This window comes from Podarcis raffonei, chromosome 12 (assembly GCF_027172205.1).
Source record: "Podarcis raffonei isolate rPodRaf1 chromosome 12, rPodRaf1.pri, whole genome shotgun sequence".
NCBI classification, from domain to species: domain Eukaryota; kingdom Metazoa; phylum Chordata; class Lepidosauria; order Squamata; family Lacertidae; genus Podarcis; species Podarcis raffonei.
Window position 1 is genome coordinate 8978454 of NC_070613.1, and position 16414 is coordinate 8994867.

Sequence of the window (16414 nt, forward strand, 5' to 3'; positions counted from 1 at the left end):
ACTTTCAAAACATTCAAAGAGGTATTTTTGTTTCTAACACTGAGTAGCAATTTTCACTTTTTAAAAACAGTTACAGATAGGTAGCCGTGTTGGTCTGCCATAGTCAAAACAAAAAATTTTTTTCCTTCCAGTAGCACCTTAAAGACCAACTAAGTTAGTTCTTGGTATGAGCTTTCGTGTGCATGCACACTTCTTGTGTATCTGAAGAAGTGTGCATGCACACGAAAGCTCATACCAAGAACTAACTTAGTTGGTCTTTAAGGTGCTACTGGAAGGAAAAAAAATTTTTTGTTTTCACTTTTTAAAAATAAAGCATATCCTACCCTTTTTCAAAAAGGCATCTAAATAGAGCTTTAATAAATAATTGATAATTTATTTGTCAGATTTTATTTATTTTAACCTGAGTGATTCCCAAATACAGTTGCTTGGCTCACATTTAATGGCAAAGCCATAGCTAGGCTTGGACGATACCTCGTTTTCAACATTGCGATATATCACTAGATAAACATCGTGTTATACTGATATTTCAGACAGGATGGAACTATGTAGAGGCATTGGCTGGCTTCACAGTTTTTCCTGCATTGTCATTTTTGCATAGCACACAAACACATCATATTCACAACATATTGCCAGGTCAAAAGTTATGAAACTGATATCACAAGATGGACTTCAAACCGGTTTTGGACGATATAGCGACATAACACCCAGCCCTAGTCATAGCTTGGGTATCCTCGAAAGATTCCATCAATGGTGTCTCCGAAAAATTTTACACATCACTTGGGAAGACAGGCAAACTAATATCAGTGTACTGGAAGAAGCAAAGATCACCAGTGTGGAAGCAATGATTCTTCAACATCAACTTCATTGGACTGGTCATGTTGTGCGGATGCCTGGTTATCGACTTCCAAAGCAACTACTCTATTCCGAACTTAAAAATGGAAAGCGTATTGCTGGTGGTCAACAAAAAAAGGTTTATAGACTCTCTCAAGGCAAATCTTTAAAAAAGGTAGTATAAAACTGCCAGCTGGGAAACACTGGCCTGCAAGCGCTCCAGTTGGAGCACAGCCTTTACCAAAGGTGTCATGGGCTTTGAAGACACTCAAACTCAGGACACAAGGGAGAAACGTGCTAAGAGGAAGGCACGCTTGGCAAATCCACACCGTGATCAACTCCCGCCCGGAAACCAATGTCCCCACTGTGGAAGGATGTGTGGATCCAGAATAGGCCTCCACAGTCACTTACGGACTCATTGTTAAAACCGTGTTTATGGAAGACAATCTTACTTGGCTACGAGGGATCACCAAAGAAGAAGAAAGATCATGATTATTATGTCTGAGGCCTGCAAACTACCCATGAGTCTTTGAGATTGCCTCACTTCCTGGTTTGGCACACTATAGTTTGTTTTGACATCCATAATGGACAAATTGTAGCTTGCCTACATCCATAAATGACAAATTGTAGCTTGCCTACTAACTAGACTTAGAAACAAACTATGGGTTGCGCCAAAGTTTGACCTATTTGGATGTCATAAAGAAGTGATTTGGAAATGTGTGAATGCAGTGCATGGCCACAGCGACATGGTACGAGGACCCCTTATTTGAGCAGAACTTCTGTTCTTGCTCCTCCCACCCACCCCTGACACTAGCAGTCCTGTAACCCCCAGGAATGGCTCTTGGCAGAGGAGGGAGCAGTTGGTTCTAGCAGGAAACTGGAGAGGTTGCAAAGCCCTGTTTGAACACAACTTCGCCAGATGCTCTTTGGATCTAGGCCAATTACCTTTAATTTTTTGGTAGAAATTAAAAGGATGGCTTGTGTTCACTTGCAGACATTAATAATACCCTAGCTCAGGGGTCTGCAACCTTTAAGACAAAAAGAGCCACTTGGACCCGTTTCCGAAGAAAAAAAACCTGGGAGCCGCAAAACCGGGAAGGTGACATTGGGACGGTGCGTGACTAACGCACGCACCGCCCCCATGCGACGTCACAGCCAGTACAGCGCCCGCCACAGTGGGGAGTGTCGGGGCGCACAATGCGCCTCCTCCCCTTGCTAGTATCCGCCCCGGAGCCGCGGCAAAGGTGTAAAAGAGCCACATGCGGCTCCGGAGCTGTGGGTTGCTGACCCCTGCCCTAGCTAAACCTACCCACTCAACCCTGCCAGAGACATCTTGTGAAAATAGCAGGAATATTAATAGATTACTTGATAATCCAGAAAAGCTTGAGGGAAGGTGACTGAGGAGGGAGAATCTGTTTCACCTGGTTGGGATGAGGGGAACTGATGCTCTTTCAGACCTGACTTTTCTTCACATCTTTAAAGGATGAAGAAAGCAGAGTAGGATATTTCAAGAACCACTTTTTATTTTTGGTAGACTACCTGTTTCTTGGTATGCATTTAAACTTGAGTTGTTAAAAGGCACAAGTTTAGTTGGTGAAAATGGCCTCAATCAGTTGGCATCCCTATTCTTGGACCCTCTTTCTTTCTTTTGTTGCTGCTTTGGTGTTCAGACCTGTTGCTCGGGATCCTCGGTGTAGCTGCAATTTGTCAAGACTCCCACGAGGTTGAGCTGGCAGCCTCCCCGCATGCAGCAACTTCAGATTCTATCTCCCTTTTCTGAGGAACGTTGCTTCCTGTCTTCGGAGAGAGTGCAGTTCTTAGTTACGCACGCAAGGCTCTTCCAGCATGTGTCATAAATCAGCTCTTTATTGACCTTTTCCTCTCCCTTAATTATCTCGTTAAGTCTCTTTTACCTGGCATTTGAAGAGGGAGGGGTAAAAGAAGGGAAGGGAAAGGTTCTTGAGTGATGACTGTGCGTCTTTCATTTCTCTCTCTCTCTCTCTCTCTCTCTCTCTCTCTCTCTCTCTCTCTCTCTCTTTCTCTCTCTCACTCTGTTCCTCCCTCCTGCTGTAAAACTCTAATGCCTAGCAATGAGGAACACCAATTGATTCCTTTAGAATTTGTGTTCAAGCTGGTCATTTCCATCTCACCCTACTTTGCATTGACTTGTCTGCTTTGGAACCTTTGTCCATGACAGACAACTTCTTGATGGTAGGGCAGTCTGACAATGGACTGATTAACCTGATGGGGTCGGTAGGCTTTCCCTCCCTGGTGGTCTTCAGGCAAAGGCTAGACAGCCAGCTGTTGGAGATGCTCAAGCCATGGACCTCCTGCAACAAGCAAAGGGGTCAGGGAATGTGGCTTGCAAGCCATCCTCATCAACTCAGATTCTAACCCAGATAGCCTTGAATATTAGTTCCTTCAGATCAGCTACTTAAAACTCGGCACATTTCCTGGTTTCATAGAATCATAGAATCATAGAATCATAGAATCATAGAATCATAGAGTTGGAAGAGACCACAAGGGCCATCGAGTCCAACCCCCTGCCAAGCAGGAAACACCATCAGAGCACTCCTGACATATGGTTGTCAAGCCTCTGCTTAAAGACCTCCAAAGAAGGAGACTCCACCACACTCCTTGGCAGCAAATTCCACTGTCGAACAGCTCTTACTGTCAGGAAGTTCTTCCTAATGTTTAGGTGGAATCTTCTTTCTTGTAGTTTGGATCCATTGCTCCGTGTCCGCTTCTCTGGAGCAGCAGAAAACAACCTTTCTCCCTCCTCTATGTGACATCCTTTTATATATTTGAACATGGCTATCATATCACCCCTTAACCTCCTCTTCTCCAGGCTAAACATGCCCAGCTCTCCAGGCTAAACATGCCCAGCTCTCCAGGCTAAACATGCCCAGCTAAAAGTGATCTGTGTGTAGGAAATAGTGTGTAGCTGGTGTGCAGGTTGAAGTGGAGTGGTCTACATATAAGTTTCATACTACATATTTCCCTACATCAAAGTGCCTTCTGTGTAGGATTTTTGCTATGTGTGAAGCAGCCTTCCCTTGAGGAAGGGAGTTGTCTTGGGGTTTCCAAAGCTCTAGAGCTGAATCCCTCTTGAGTTTTATAAGCAGGTTAGTTTTCCAGAATAGCTTTCACAACAGAGATTCTTCTGCCAGTTGAGGAAAGCTTCTACAAGTCTATGATTCTATGAAACTCCCAAGTCAGTGGATGACTTCATAAGCAAGGAGGAAGTCGCTGAAGGCAAAGCAGTGTTTCGCTCTCAGTCTGCAGACTGTCTAGTAACTTTCTCTAAATCACATTTCTTTCCCCGTGTGTTTTGTTAACTGCGATCATCTCTTTCCCACAGGGAGTTCAGGGTGTGTCACTTCCTCTCCTTGGAAAAGAATTTTAACTACTCCGTAAAACTCCCTCTCTCTAGGGCAGGAAAAGTGAAGCCTCTCTGGATTAATATATGGACAAGTTAAAGAATGGCTCAACAAAATTAAGTTGAAGTATGTCTTGAGCTGGGGTGTGATAGGTTCAGCTTTATAATAAACTTGCTGGATAGGGCTGTTCTTTGAGCCTCATAGCCTAATTTATACTTATATCCACCTTACATTTTCACTTTTTGGAAATGCCACTCCATTCTGTTCTGGAAGAAGTTTTAACAAATAAATAAATAATTGCAATTCATGAGGACCAGAAACTTGATGTCATTGCTGTTGGTTGGCTTTAGAAGGGAGAAACCCATTTCAAGCACAGCTTTGCACAGATTAATAGCATTGAAGTGCCTATAATTGGACCACTGAAAATGAACAACCCTTCAGGGAGCATTATTAAGGGGGCTGAAGGGGGCTTGATGAAGTTCATTGAGAGAAGATGAGAAGAGCTTTTGAGAATGTGTCTTGGTGCGGCTACATAATGTCTAGACGCACCTTTGCAAGGCTGTTTGCATATTAAACTGGGCAGGTTGCCTTAGTGAAAAGCAGGTATGGAAGCCAGGATCCTAATCATTCATTCATTTATTATAGCTACCAGTGCCTGTTGCATCCATAGCTGTGTCTCAACATTTGCACATCCTAATCCAAACAGTTCCTTTTTTCTTTTCTTTTTTTTGGGGGGGAGGGGGGAGCTGGGAGTCTCCGGCCTCTCCCATTTCTCATTCTGCTCATGACTTGCTTTCCTGCTGAGTGGCCCATGAATACCCACTTAGGTCTGCACACACACAAACACTCCCCCTTCTCGCTGCCTCTTGCCCTATTTTTATTTCCAACATATGTCTGCAACCGGAGGCTAACTAGCAATTTCAGTGATGCATGAGGCAGCATAAATACGCCTTTTCAGATGTTATTGTGGGTCCTGGAGGCATAAACATTTATCTCTTGGTGATTCACATGGCATTTGCCATGGCAAGGAGGTGGCTTTTTTGAAATTCCATTATCTTGTCAGCTTCCCCAAAACAGTGAAGAACATGTCAGAGGCTTTTGCTTGTGCCTTTGAATCTTTTTTCTAAGGAGCACTCTTTCTGATGCTTCCATTACTTCTTAAGCATCTTAACCTTGAACCTGGATGCTTCCAAACACTTAGGAGAGGCTGGGTTTGGTACCAGCTTCATCTCATGGCCTAGTATTTTCCTTGGATGCCTTGGTTATCTTCCCCTTCAATCTATATTTGTATCTTCCCTTTAAAATGCTTTTAATGATGCCTGCTTTATTTGCTTCTTGCAAGGTTGAGGCATTAACCTCTTGAAGCTATTATTTTTGGATGGGTTGAGGGCTGAGGAGTTCCACTATGGTTTATTTCAAACCAGGAACACAAGAGGCTGCCTTGTAGCGAATTATCTATTGTTACTTCCATCTAAGAATTATGTACATAGTGCCCTCTAGATGATGTAGGACTACAACTCCCATTATCCTTGACCATTGGGCAGTGCTGGCTGGTGCTTATGGGAGTTGTAGTCCTACATTTGTTGGCTGCCCTTGATCTACACACACAGAGCGGCTTAAGACATTTTGTAGAGTTGCTAACGATTCAGAAAAAGCGCAGCCAAAAAAGAGCATGGCCAATGAGGCTGATGGGAGTTGTTGGCCATACATCACCTGGAGGGCATTGGATTGGGGACAACTAGTGCAGTGGATAGTGGTGCACTTGAACCCCCTTCCTCCTTCAGGAAGTTCAACGTGGCACACGTGGGGATTATCCCATATTTATCCTCTCGGCCATCCTGGGAGGCAGGTTGGGCTTAGAAGTAGTGATTTAGCCCAGTGCCCCCTGCTGACCTTCATGACTGGGCAAGAATTTGTACCCAGATCTTGCTGCTCCAAACCCAGCATAGTTCATTATACCAGGCTTGCTCCTAGCTCACTAAATTGAGGAGCTGTTGGTCATTCTAAGTATGGGGTGATTTCAGAGCCTTCTCCCAAGCAAGGCATTAGCTGGAGTTTTCCTTCTTAAATACAATGTGCTCCCATATATCCCTGTTCCCCCAGCTGGAGGAAGGGAATATCTTTTCCAAGAAGAAAGTGTAGGAAGGGAGAGAATATGGTTTGATGTGTTACTACTAGTTATGTCTTAGAATACAATAATCAGCCCAGAAATTGGTTGTTGGATTAACACATAAATATTGCAAATAAAATAGGTCTGGACAACTGGCAGAAACAAACACCCCCATTTGTGTTGGTTTTTTTTAAAGGTGGTTTCCTGCTGTTTCAGCTCACTGATTTTAAAACGTTCCGCAAAGTGAAAAGCACAGGAGCAAATCAGGCAGTTTTCTTGGGTCAGTTGGCAGCACCATGTGGTAGTCTTGCCACAGTCCTGAGCCACTGATGAACGCTTGGGGGGGGGTCAAGGCTGTGTGTGGGTGCTTATGTGAAAGCACTAAGGCCGTCTTGTCTATGCCATACCTTTGACACACATTTCCTCACGCCCAAATAATTCAGGGCACTGTGGTTTGTTAAGAGTTGCTGGGAATTATAGTTGCTGTGAGGGGCAAACTACAGTGCCCAGAATTCTGGGAGGGAAATAATGTGCTTCAGATGTGTTTTAAAAGTAGTGTGTGTATGTGTGTACGCAACCTCAGTGCAAGGCCTATACAGTCATACCTCTTGTTACGTTTGCTTCAGGTTACATCTTTTCAGGTTGCGTCCCGCAGCGACCCGGAAGTACCGGAAAGGGTTACTTCCGGGTTTCGCCTCATGCGCAGACGCGCAAAATGACATCACGCGTATGCGCAGAAACAGTGAATCACGACCTGCGCGTGCGCAGACCCGGGTTGCATTCCTCTCAGGTTGCGAACGGGGCTCCGGAACGGATCCCGTTCGCAACCAGAGGTACCACTGTAATGCTGTGTGGTGCTCTGGGTTTTGGTTGAGGATATGCAGGAATTCCTCAGCAGTCGAAAGGAGGTAGGAAAAAATCACCTCAGGGTAGAAAGTTTAGGAGGAGGCCGGGTTGGTTCCAGACTGAGCCACCTCCCCTTCCTGCATACATGTTTATCGGGTCTTAGTGGTGCTAACTGTCATTCTGGATTAATCGGCAATCCAAAATAAATACTGTTTAAACTTAATTTTCAATGGGGGTGAGTCTTAAGGATTCTAGGCTTTTGAAACTCCCCGAAACAAGCCTGGGCAGGCAGTCTCCCCCACCGTGAAACGTTAATCCCCAGGCTAAGCACAATGAACTCTCTGTAACTTTTATTCCAAATTAAATTGCTGCTGCAATATCTGAGGCCTATAAGCACCCTAAGGTTTTTTATTGACCTTTTTAAATATATATATTTTAAAAGCTAGATTAGGACCAGCTCTTGGCACACTTTGGGGATGGTGGCTGGATTTCCTAAATCCTTTCCACAAATTACTGTTGCAGACACTTTGATTTAGTAGCATCGTCACACAAGTTGCATTCAAGTGAAAGAGAGAGAGAGAGAAAGAAGGAAAGAAGGAAGGAAAGAAAGAAAGAAAGAAAGAAAGAAAGAAAGAAAGAAAGAGAAAGAGAGATGGGAGGTGCTGGGCAGAACTGGTAGCTCAGCCCTAATTCTACCTGCTTAAATGTCTCACGCAAGATGCTTTATTTCAAAGGCTGCATAACTGCTGCTTCTGCGGGTATTATGGGATACCCAGTTCCAAACATACCTGCCCATGAGCTGTGCTAGGTTCAGCTGAAGGGAGCTGAGATTCCCATAATAGCTGGAGAGCCACAAGTTCCCCACCCCTGCTTTCCTTTCTAACAACCTTTCCTTGCTCCTTTTACTCTTTCGATAGTGTGGTCCAGCCACTACAGTCCAAGGGAAAGCTAAGCTATGGTTTAGCATTATGTCCAAACCATAGTTTAATATCCTTGCTCTCACACATGGGTGTGTACGCACACCTGTGCTGGGATCATACTTACAAGGCTAAACCATAGTTAAACTCAAATGTCCAAATGCAGGCAAAAATATAGCAAGCAGTAGTTTGTATACTCCCATCGTTCAGCACCCAAACCATGGTTTGAGCACATATAACAGGCAGATCATGGTTTGGAGCTGCTTGTTTGCCTTTCTTCTCAGCCATTTCTGCATTCAGCATTCAATAATTGGGAGGCAGAGCCATGGCAGGAACACTGGCTTGGCAGAATGTTTGAACAGAACAAACCACACGTTTGCCAGCCTACATGGTTTCTGAATCTGGCTTCCCAGCTAACTGCAAGCTGTTCATCTGTTCACCAAACTGCAGGCAAAGCTTCCTTGAACTATGGTTTCACTGATGTTCTAGAACTGAGCCATGACACAAGTAACTTATCAGGACTTGCCAATGCAAACTGGCAGCTGTGCAGGAACTATGTTCCGTGGGGGCTTACTCTGAGTGCTGGGGACACAGAGGTAAGCCCATCAAAAGGCGTTCAAGAGCATTCATTGAGTGAGGTGCAAATATCATTAGGTGGCTTACGAGTCACCCATTCCCTATCAACTACATGAAGCTGGACGCAAATGAGAGGATGAATATCTTGAGATAACTGGTGGTGTAATCAAGCGCTGCCCCCAATTTTACTAACATGTTTCTTCCCTTCCATATAGGGTCTGTTCTGGATGTTATTAAGCACATTGTGGCAAAAGGAGAACACAAGAGCGGAGTGCTGGATGAACCTGTGATAGCCACGATCCTGAAGGAGGTGCTGGAAGGACTGGAATACCTGCATAAAAACGGACAAATCCACAGGTGGATCTCTTACTGCATTTATAACTTGCTGTCTTATATCGTGCTTCTTGTGGGATCAACGTGCCTCCCAGTCTTTTCCTTTTGTGTGTGTGAGGCAGGTCACATTTGTTTTCATCTGATATGTTAAGAGCAGCGGCAGAGGCAAACTTGACACACTCTCTTTCTAGAACCGCCTTGCAAGCCTGAGTCACGATTTGAATACAGGACCCAGTGTTTGGGAGTGCCCCTGTGCATTGCACCCACTTTAGCACTTCTGACACATTTTGCCTTTGCTTGTTGTTGGTCTGGAATTAATATCCAGCCATTTACTGCCCTCATACACTTCCCTCCTGAAGTTTGAAGGCTTCTTTTTATTAATATTGTCTCTGCTTTTAAAAAATAAAATAAAATGCTGAACTGGTCCATGAAGCTCAGCACTGTCTACACTGGCTGGCAGTGGTTCCCCACTTAGCAACAGCCTTTTCCGCCTTTGACTACAACCTGCATTGCAAAATACCGTAATTCTATGAAATAATGCATTTCTGAAACTCGAAGATGTTTCCACCCTCTCATTTTCCACTGGTCAGGCCATTCTTTTGATAATTTCTGGATTCCCCCTCTCTCAGCTTTTTGCATGCTGAGAAGTACTGCCAATTGCATCCACGATTGCCAGGTTTATGTGTTACGTTTTCAGTGCACGGGTGCCTCCAAAGACAGCTGTCATTGTATAGACACTTTCCCCCCCCCCTTGAGGACCAGCTCCAAACAGACGTTGTTCTTGGGGTGCGTCTGCTTGCCTGCTTAGACGTGGAGCTGAATCGGAAGAGGAGTTTCAAGGCTTTGTGGAAGAAATAAGCTCCAAGCAGCTTATCCAAGTTAGCACAATAAAATGATTGTTCGGGGCCTGTGCAGCGGAAGGCCTGAGTCATAGCTCACACCTTTAGCAGAAAAGCAGCCCAGTACCATCAGAGCCATGGCGTGGAGGCAGGACAAATGCCTTTAGTACATCTGACCAAATTTGGCACCCAGCTTATTGGCGGAGTGAGAAGGGAGTGTCTTTCTGGAGTGGAGCCTGCTTTCCCCCTTAGTTATCGTATGTTTTGAGAGGAGATGATGGGAAGAACAGGTCAAGCTATTAAAGGAGTGCATTGGCAGGGACCTGAAGTGTTTGTGTGAGAGAGGGAAGGACAGAGAGAGACATTAAGACCCTGCAGATGAGTGTTAATTCAAACACTCTCCTTTCTTTTAAAATATAAGTTTATGGAGTAAATGGCTACATGTGGCTTTCTTGTCTTAACATTTTCAAAGATTAAGCCATATTTGCTTATTTTTTACCCTTTAAAAATGTACTGGTTTCACTACCCTCCCTCAAGCCTTCAAGAGCAGGAGAAGTATAAGTTCTACCTACTACAAGCTTAAAGGTGTCGGTGTGTAGGACCCAGTACACTTTATAGCATCTTGCATTAGCTAGTTACTTGTTGGGCCTCCTACAGGAGTTCAGGGTATTAACAAAAAGGGGGCGGGGAGGAATTTAGGTATTTGTTTGCTGTCTTTGAGGGCTGTTTGGCCTTCTTAAGGCGGTTCACGTCACAAAGAATAGCATATGACTTTCACAATAAAAGTAATTCAATTTAAAAGAGAACAACAACAAAAACTGCAGCAGCAAATGAAATAATGCGTAAAAGTTCAGAGCGGCCTCAAATTTAATCAGTTAAATCTTGCTGGGCCTGTGGGTGTAATTAGGCCTAGTCTGGGTCCAACTGGCCCACCAGGTTGTTTTCCCCAAACCGTGGCCACCTGCCCCTAACCCAGCAACAGATTCTGAGCAGGCAAGGACAAAGGAACGACTAGGAGCTTAAAGCGAGCACCTGATCGTTCCTTTGCAAGCTCGCTGTCAGTTGCAGCCAGCTGATTGGTGCTGTCAGCAAGTGCCTTTGAAGGTGTGCTTTCTTGGACAGGGGCATCTTTAAGGGATCACTGTTAGCTCCTTTGAAGTTCACTTTCAGGTGTAGCTTGGATCGCAGCCACACCTGCAAGTGGACTTCAAAAAGGCTTTGCAGTTGCCGCCAATCAACTGCCAAAGTTGGCCTTCGGTGGGTGGGGGAATCAAGAACCTGGCCAACTGGCCCAGTTCAGTTCCCTACATCTGAGATAAAGTAGGGCTGGGCGATATCTGGTTTTCAACATCGCGATATATCACCAGCTAAACATTGCAGTATACTGATATGTTTCAATGTCTGAAATAAGTATGTAGAAGCATTGGCTGGCTTCATGGTTTCCCCCACATCGTGATTTTTGTAGAGTACACACACACCATGATTCACACTATATTGTCCAGTCAAAATTTATGAAACCAGCATCATGATATGGACTTGAAACTGGTTGTTCAACGATATATCGCCCAGCCCCAAACACATCATGATTCACAATGTATTGCCAGGTCAAAAACTATGAAATCAATCACAATATGGACTTCAAACCGGTTTTGGATGATATATTGATATATTGCCCAGCCCTAAACAGGATAAGGGAGAATTACCCACCATCTGATGCAAGTGACTTCTCTCTTAACACTGGGCTTCTTGCCATGAGCAACATTTTCCCCAAGCTTCTTTGGCAAGGGTTTAGGGGAGATTTGGCTTGGGAACTTTTGTTTGCTGTGGAAGACAGCCCAGTTGGGAAGCTGCCATGCATGCAGGAAGTTCTAGGTTCAATTCCCCGTATTTCCGGGTAGGATTGGGAAAAACTCACAGCTTGAAACCCCAAAGAGCTGCCACCAGTCAGTGTAAGCAGTCCTGACCTAGGTGGTTCAAAGATCTGACTCAGGTGAAGGCAGCACCTTAGGTTCCTGTGTAAAGTGCTGCAGGTGAGCAATCCCTGTTGAGCATCCAGATAATGGACTCTGTACCACCTGCAAACTCCTCCATGGTCTTCAAAGGTTGCCCTGGTGTGCCAGAGGTGTGTTGCACTGCGGTTAATCCCAGAGGCTTTGAAGGCCAGGGAGTGTGTTCTGTGACTAAGGAGGGGGAAAAGGAGACCCACTCCCAGGCCTGAGTGACAAGAGTCAGTTGATGTGTTAAATATTTTGCACCACTCCCAATTCTGGACACTTGCCTTGCCTTTGCATTTGTTCATGGATTATCATGTGTCCAGTTGCTTGATGGATGATCCTCTATAATCTGTAACCAAAGCAAATGGGAGAGTTGCTGGGAAGTTACTGGGCAGAGTTTGAAACTTAAGCCCTTTCAGGTGGTGCTGCTTTTTCTTTTTTTAAATAGCTTTCTGACAAGCCAGTCATGGTTAGCTTAACTGGATGGAAGTTCTTGTTCGTTTTCGCGCTCGCTCTCTCTCTCTCTCTCTCTCTCTCTCTCTCTCTCTCCCCCCCCCCCTCTCTTCTTCTCTCTCTCTCCTGGATGCCTTTGAGCTTATGATCAGCTCTTGTGTAACTGAATATTTTGACAAGCTTGGAGAGGAAGCAATAATACTATGTGTGTTGTTGTTTTTGTTTTTCAAAAAATGCCTCTTAGCTTCGGGAGGTTTTCCTTTTTGGTATGCCGGATTGTTGGGGCTACACACAGGTGCTCTCTACAGTCGGTCGACATGGCTGAAATAGAAAGGTTTGCTTGGGACATTCTGAAAGCTGACCTGGGTACCATTGAAAGTGAGCAAAGGTAGACTCAGGGCCTAAATCTCTTGCAGCAGAGGAGGGGGATCCTGTGGCTGCTCCGGATGTTGTTGGACTCCTGCTGCGGTTGGACTCTGGCTCCCATCAGTTCCATGCAGCATGGCATGACAACATACAGTGCGTGTCTGGGGATCCTTGGATCTTGCCTGTTTTCACACACCAGCAACACACCCTGTAGAATTCTATCTGTGGTATTTTATCTGCACTATCAGAGCAAATCTCAAGAACCAAAAATTTGTATTGAAAGATACAACTTTCAAGCCACCTGGCCCCAAAATGGCAACTAGGCATTTTGGTGACTGTAAAAGGTAAAGGTAAAGGTACCCCTACCATTAGGTCCAGTCACGGACGACTCTGGGGTTGCACGCTTATCTCACTCTATAGGCCAAGGGAGCTGGCATTTGTCCGCAGACAGCTTCCGGGTCACGTGGCCAGCATGACTAATCCGCTTCTGGCGAACCAGAGCAGCGCACGGAAATGCTGTTTACCTTTCCACCGGAGCAGTACGTATTCATCTACTTGCACTTTGACGTGCTTTCGAACTGCTAGGTGGGCAGGAGCTGGGTCTGAGCAACAGGAGCTCACCCTGTCGAGGGGATTCGAACCACTGACCTTCTGATCGGCAAGCCCTAGGCTTTGTGGTTTAGACCACAGCGCCACCCACGTCCCTTGGTGACTGTAACCCTGGTTTAATGAGCCATTTGGCACCTAGCTTATATATCAAGAGTTTCTAACACTGGGCACACCCAGCCCTGGCAATGGGAGATGTAGCCCATCATCAACATGTGTGGCTGTAGGAGACGCACATCTGCAAGCTTGTGTTTTTCTTGCTTTTGTGTTCTTCATAAGGCACGGCATCGATCACCAGCTCATATGCTTCGTTGGAAAGGATTGGGATTAGGTACGGTTGCTTTGTGCCCTGTTTGGACAGTGGTAGCATATTTCTGCCTAATGGGTGCTGAAGACCACTAGGGATGGCTGCTTCCACTTTGCTCTGCTTTGGAGATTCCCAGAGTGGCACAGAGGATGCTGCCTTCCACAGAGTCAGACCAATTGGCCCAGCCAGCTTAGCGGCTTTGCAGGTTTTGGGGCAGGGAGCCCTGTGTGCTGGCCTGTGTTCTGATCCCACAGGGCTGCTTTTCTGTTTTATATTTTCCCTAAGTCTGGCTATCCCTGGTGATCCCAGGGAAGACAGAGGAAAACCTTTCCTGACTGCATACATACACCTTCCAAGAATATTGTTTCCAGAATCTGAGTAATTCAAGACATCGCGATTTTCGCTCCATTCTGCTCTATGAAGTTTCCTGTCGTCGTAAAGTGTTGACATTTATGCATACTATTTTAATTGTTTGGTTTTTTTAAAAAAAACCCTTCCCTTTCCCCCAAAGAGCCCTGCAGGGATATATATTTTCCCACTGCTTAAATGCGCTCCTTTCTCCAATCTCTCCTCCTTGCATGTCAGAAATTCCAAATCCGAGCTGCGCAAAATTGGAAAAAATGTCAGCTGTAATATTTGATTCCTCAAAAGATTGGTCAAGGCCCCCGGAAGCGTAGGAACAGAACGCGGCTCTTCCCCTGTTGGATGCCGACTCATATTTCTGGGATCCTGAGTAATGCTTTGACAAGATTGCTCACAGATGCTGCAGTTGGGAGTGTGTGTGTTTTTAATTTTGAAGAAGAGGAAAATCCATTCTCCACAGAATTGCTATGGAGACTATCAAGGCCTGCAACTCTTGTGTTAACCATTGTCTCCTGCGATTCTTTTCTTTTCCCCATCCTCTTTCTGGCATCAGATGGTTTTTGCTTCAGGGGAGTTGTAAGAGGAGAAATCTGGTGGGAACAAGGAGGTCAGGAGAAAAGATTAGTGGGGAGGTTGGCATAAGGATGTGGAACCCAGTCTCTCCTCTCCTCTTGGTCTCCTGGGCCTCAAGGAAATTAAACTAGCTTTGACCAGGGCCAAGGCCTTTTCGGCTGTGGCCCCAGCCTGGTGGAATGCTCTGTCACAAGAGACCAGGGTCCTGCGGGATCTGACATCTTTCCACAGGGCCTGCAAGACGGAGCTGTTCCGCCAGGCCTTTGGCCGGGGTCTAGTCTGACTCCCCCTCTCTCCTTATAAGAACTTAACATGAAAGTGGCCCCTCAACTTTTCTCACAGGTTCATATAAGATTAGTATAAACAGATAGGCCTGGTGAGCATTTAAGGTGCCCATCCCTAATTTGCGGGTTGCCATCTGATTAGATTTCACTTTGATTCTGATTTGATTTTAGGATGTATTTTAATTGGTTGCTTGATTTTATGGTAATATGTTATATATTTGATGTTAGCCGCTCTGAGCCTTGTTTTGGCTGGGGAGGGCAGGGTATAAATAAAATTTATTATTATTATTATTATTATTATTATTATTATTATTATTGCTTCAAGGCCTCCAGAGCTTAAAATTGATTGAAACTTGTTGCCAGTTAACAGCGTTACTCTTTCTTGCCCTTGAGAAACGTAGGGGCTGCTGTAGGCACATGATGTTAACCACGATGGAGGGATTTAAGGGTTCATGGGGTTATTTGATTCTAGTCCCCTCTTGTCTTGGGGAGTGGATTTCCGCCCTCCCCTTGGCCTTAACCTCACAGATAAGGGCTGTGTTGGCACCGACCTTAACTATGGATAAGGCTAACCAAGTTTGCTCTTCGACTGTGGAAAGACCATAGCTCAGAGCATAGCTGTCAACCTTCCCTTTTTTTGCGGGAAATTCCCTTATTCCAGTGCCGTTTCCCGCTGCTATCCCAGATTGTTAGATATCCTGTAGACTGTCCCCGGGACAGGTGAGGCTGCTGATCCCTTATTTTCGAGGCTGCTGATCCCTTATTTTCAAATCTGAAAGTTGACAGCTATGGCTCAGAGTCAGAGCAGTTCATTCAGAAGGTCGCAGGTTCAATCCCTGGCACTTCGAGTTGAAAGCCATCTGCTGAGACCCCCAGCACAAGGCTCGCTCATGTGGTTTCCTCTAGATCAGTGGTGTCCAAACTTTTTTCAAAGAGGGCCATATTTGATGAAATGAAGGGCCGTGAGGGCTGACCAAAGGGCCAACCAAAGTTGTTAACCTTTTTTTTAGGACTGAAATTGTTGAGCTTTTTAATGATTTTACCCCAAAGTTGTAAAAAAAGTTGAGCTATTTTTTAGGGTTGAAGTTGTAGAGGGTTTTTTAGGATTTTACCCCAGGAAATAAACTGCCGCAGGGGCCAGATTAAACCGACTGGTGGGCCAGTTTAGGCCCCCGAAATGGACTTTGGACATGCCTGCTCTAGATATAATAAAAATTTTATTATTAATTTTATTATTTGTACCCTGCCCACCTGATTGGGTTTCCCCAGCCACTCTGGGCTCCGTCTCCCATCAGTGTGGTGAAGAATTAGTTGCTCTTGGGTTGGATATGCGCAGAGGCAAAGGATGTCTGGCATGGAAGCCAATGTTCAACTGGATGGTTGGCTCCACTGTAACACTGCCCCAGGTGTAGCTCTTTCCTGTTCCTCATGGGAATAAATGGCTGCCATTCAGTTATGTGGGGCAAAGCAAAAGGGTGCGCATGCAGGCGCCATTGGGGTGGCACTAGTGACCCCTGCCGTCAAGAATCACATCTGCTTCAGGGGTGGCGAAACTGACATGCTTAATAAGAGAAATTCATTGTTAACATTTACTAAAGGTTAGAAACCACTCATAGACTGAAAAAGAAATAGTGAC

At 45.2% G+C, this 16414-nt stretch overlaps 2 protein-coding genes across 4 annotated transcripts in view; one reads left to right on the top strand and one right to left on the bottom strand.

Moving 5' to 3' along the window:
• XIRP1 (xin actin binding repeat containing 1) overlaps positions 1-16414 on the bottom strand; it is a 291979-nt gene that overhangs the window by 115851 nt on the left and 159714 nt on the right. The gene's annotated exons all lie outside the window — the stretch shown is intronic.
• Positions 1-16414, top strand: part of OXSR1 (oxidative stress responsive kinase 1) — a 78483-nt gene that overhangs the window by 30817 nt on the left and 31252 nt on the right. For all 3 annotated transcript variants that reach the window (XM_053410157.1, XM_053410154.1, XM_053410155.1), the window contains exon 4: positions 8876-9017. In XM_053410157.1, coding sequence (XP_053266132.1) covers positions 8876-9017 — 142 coding nt within the window. The remainder of the gene's footprint in view (positions 1-8875; positions 9018-16414) is intronic.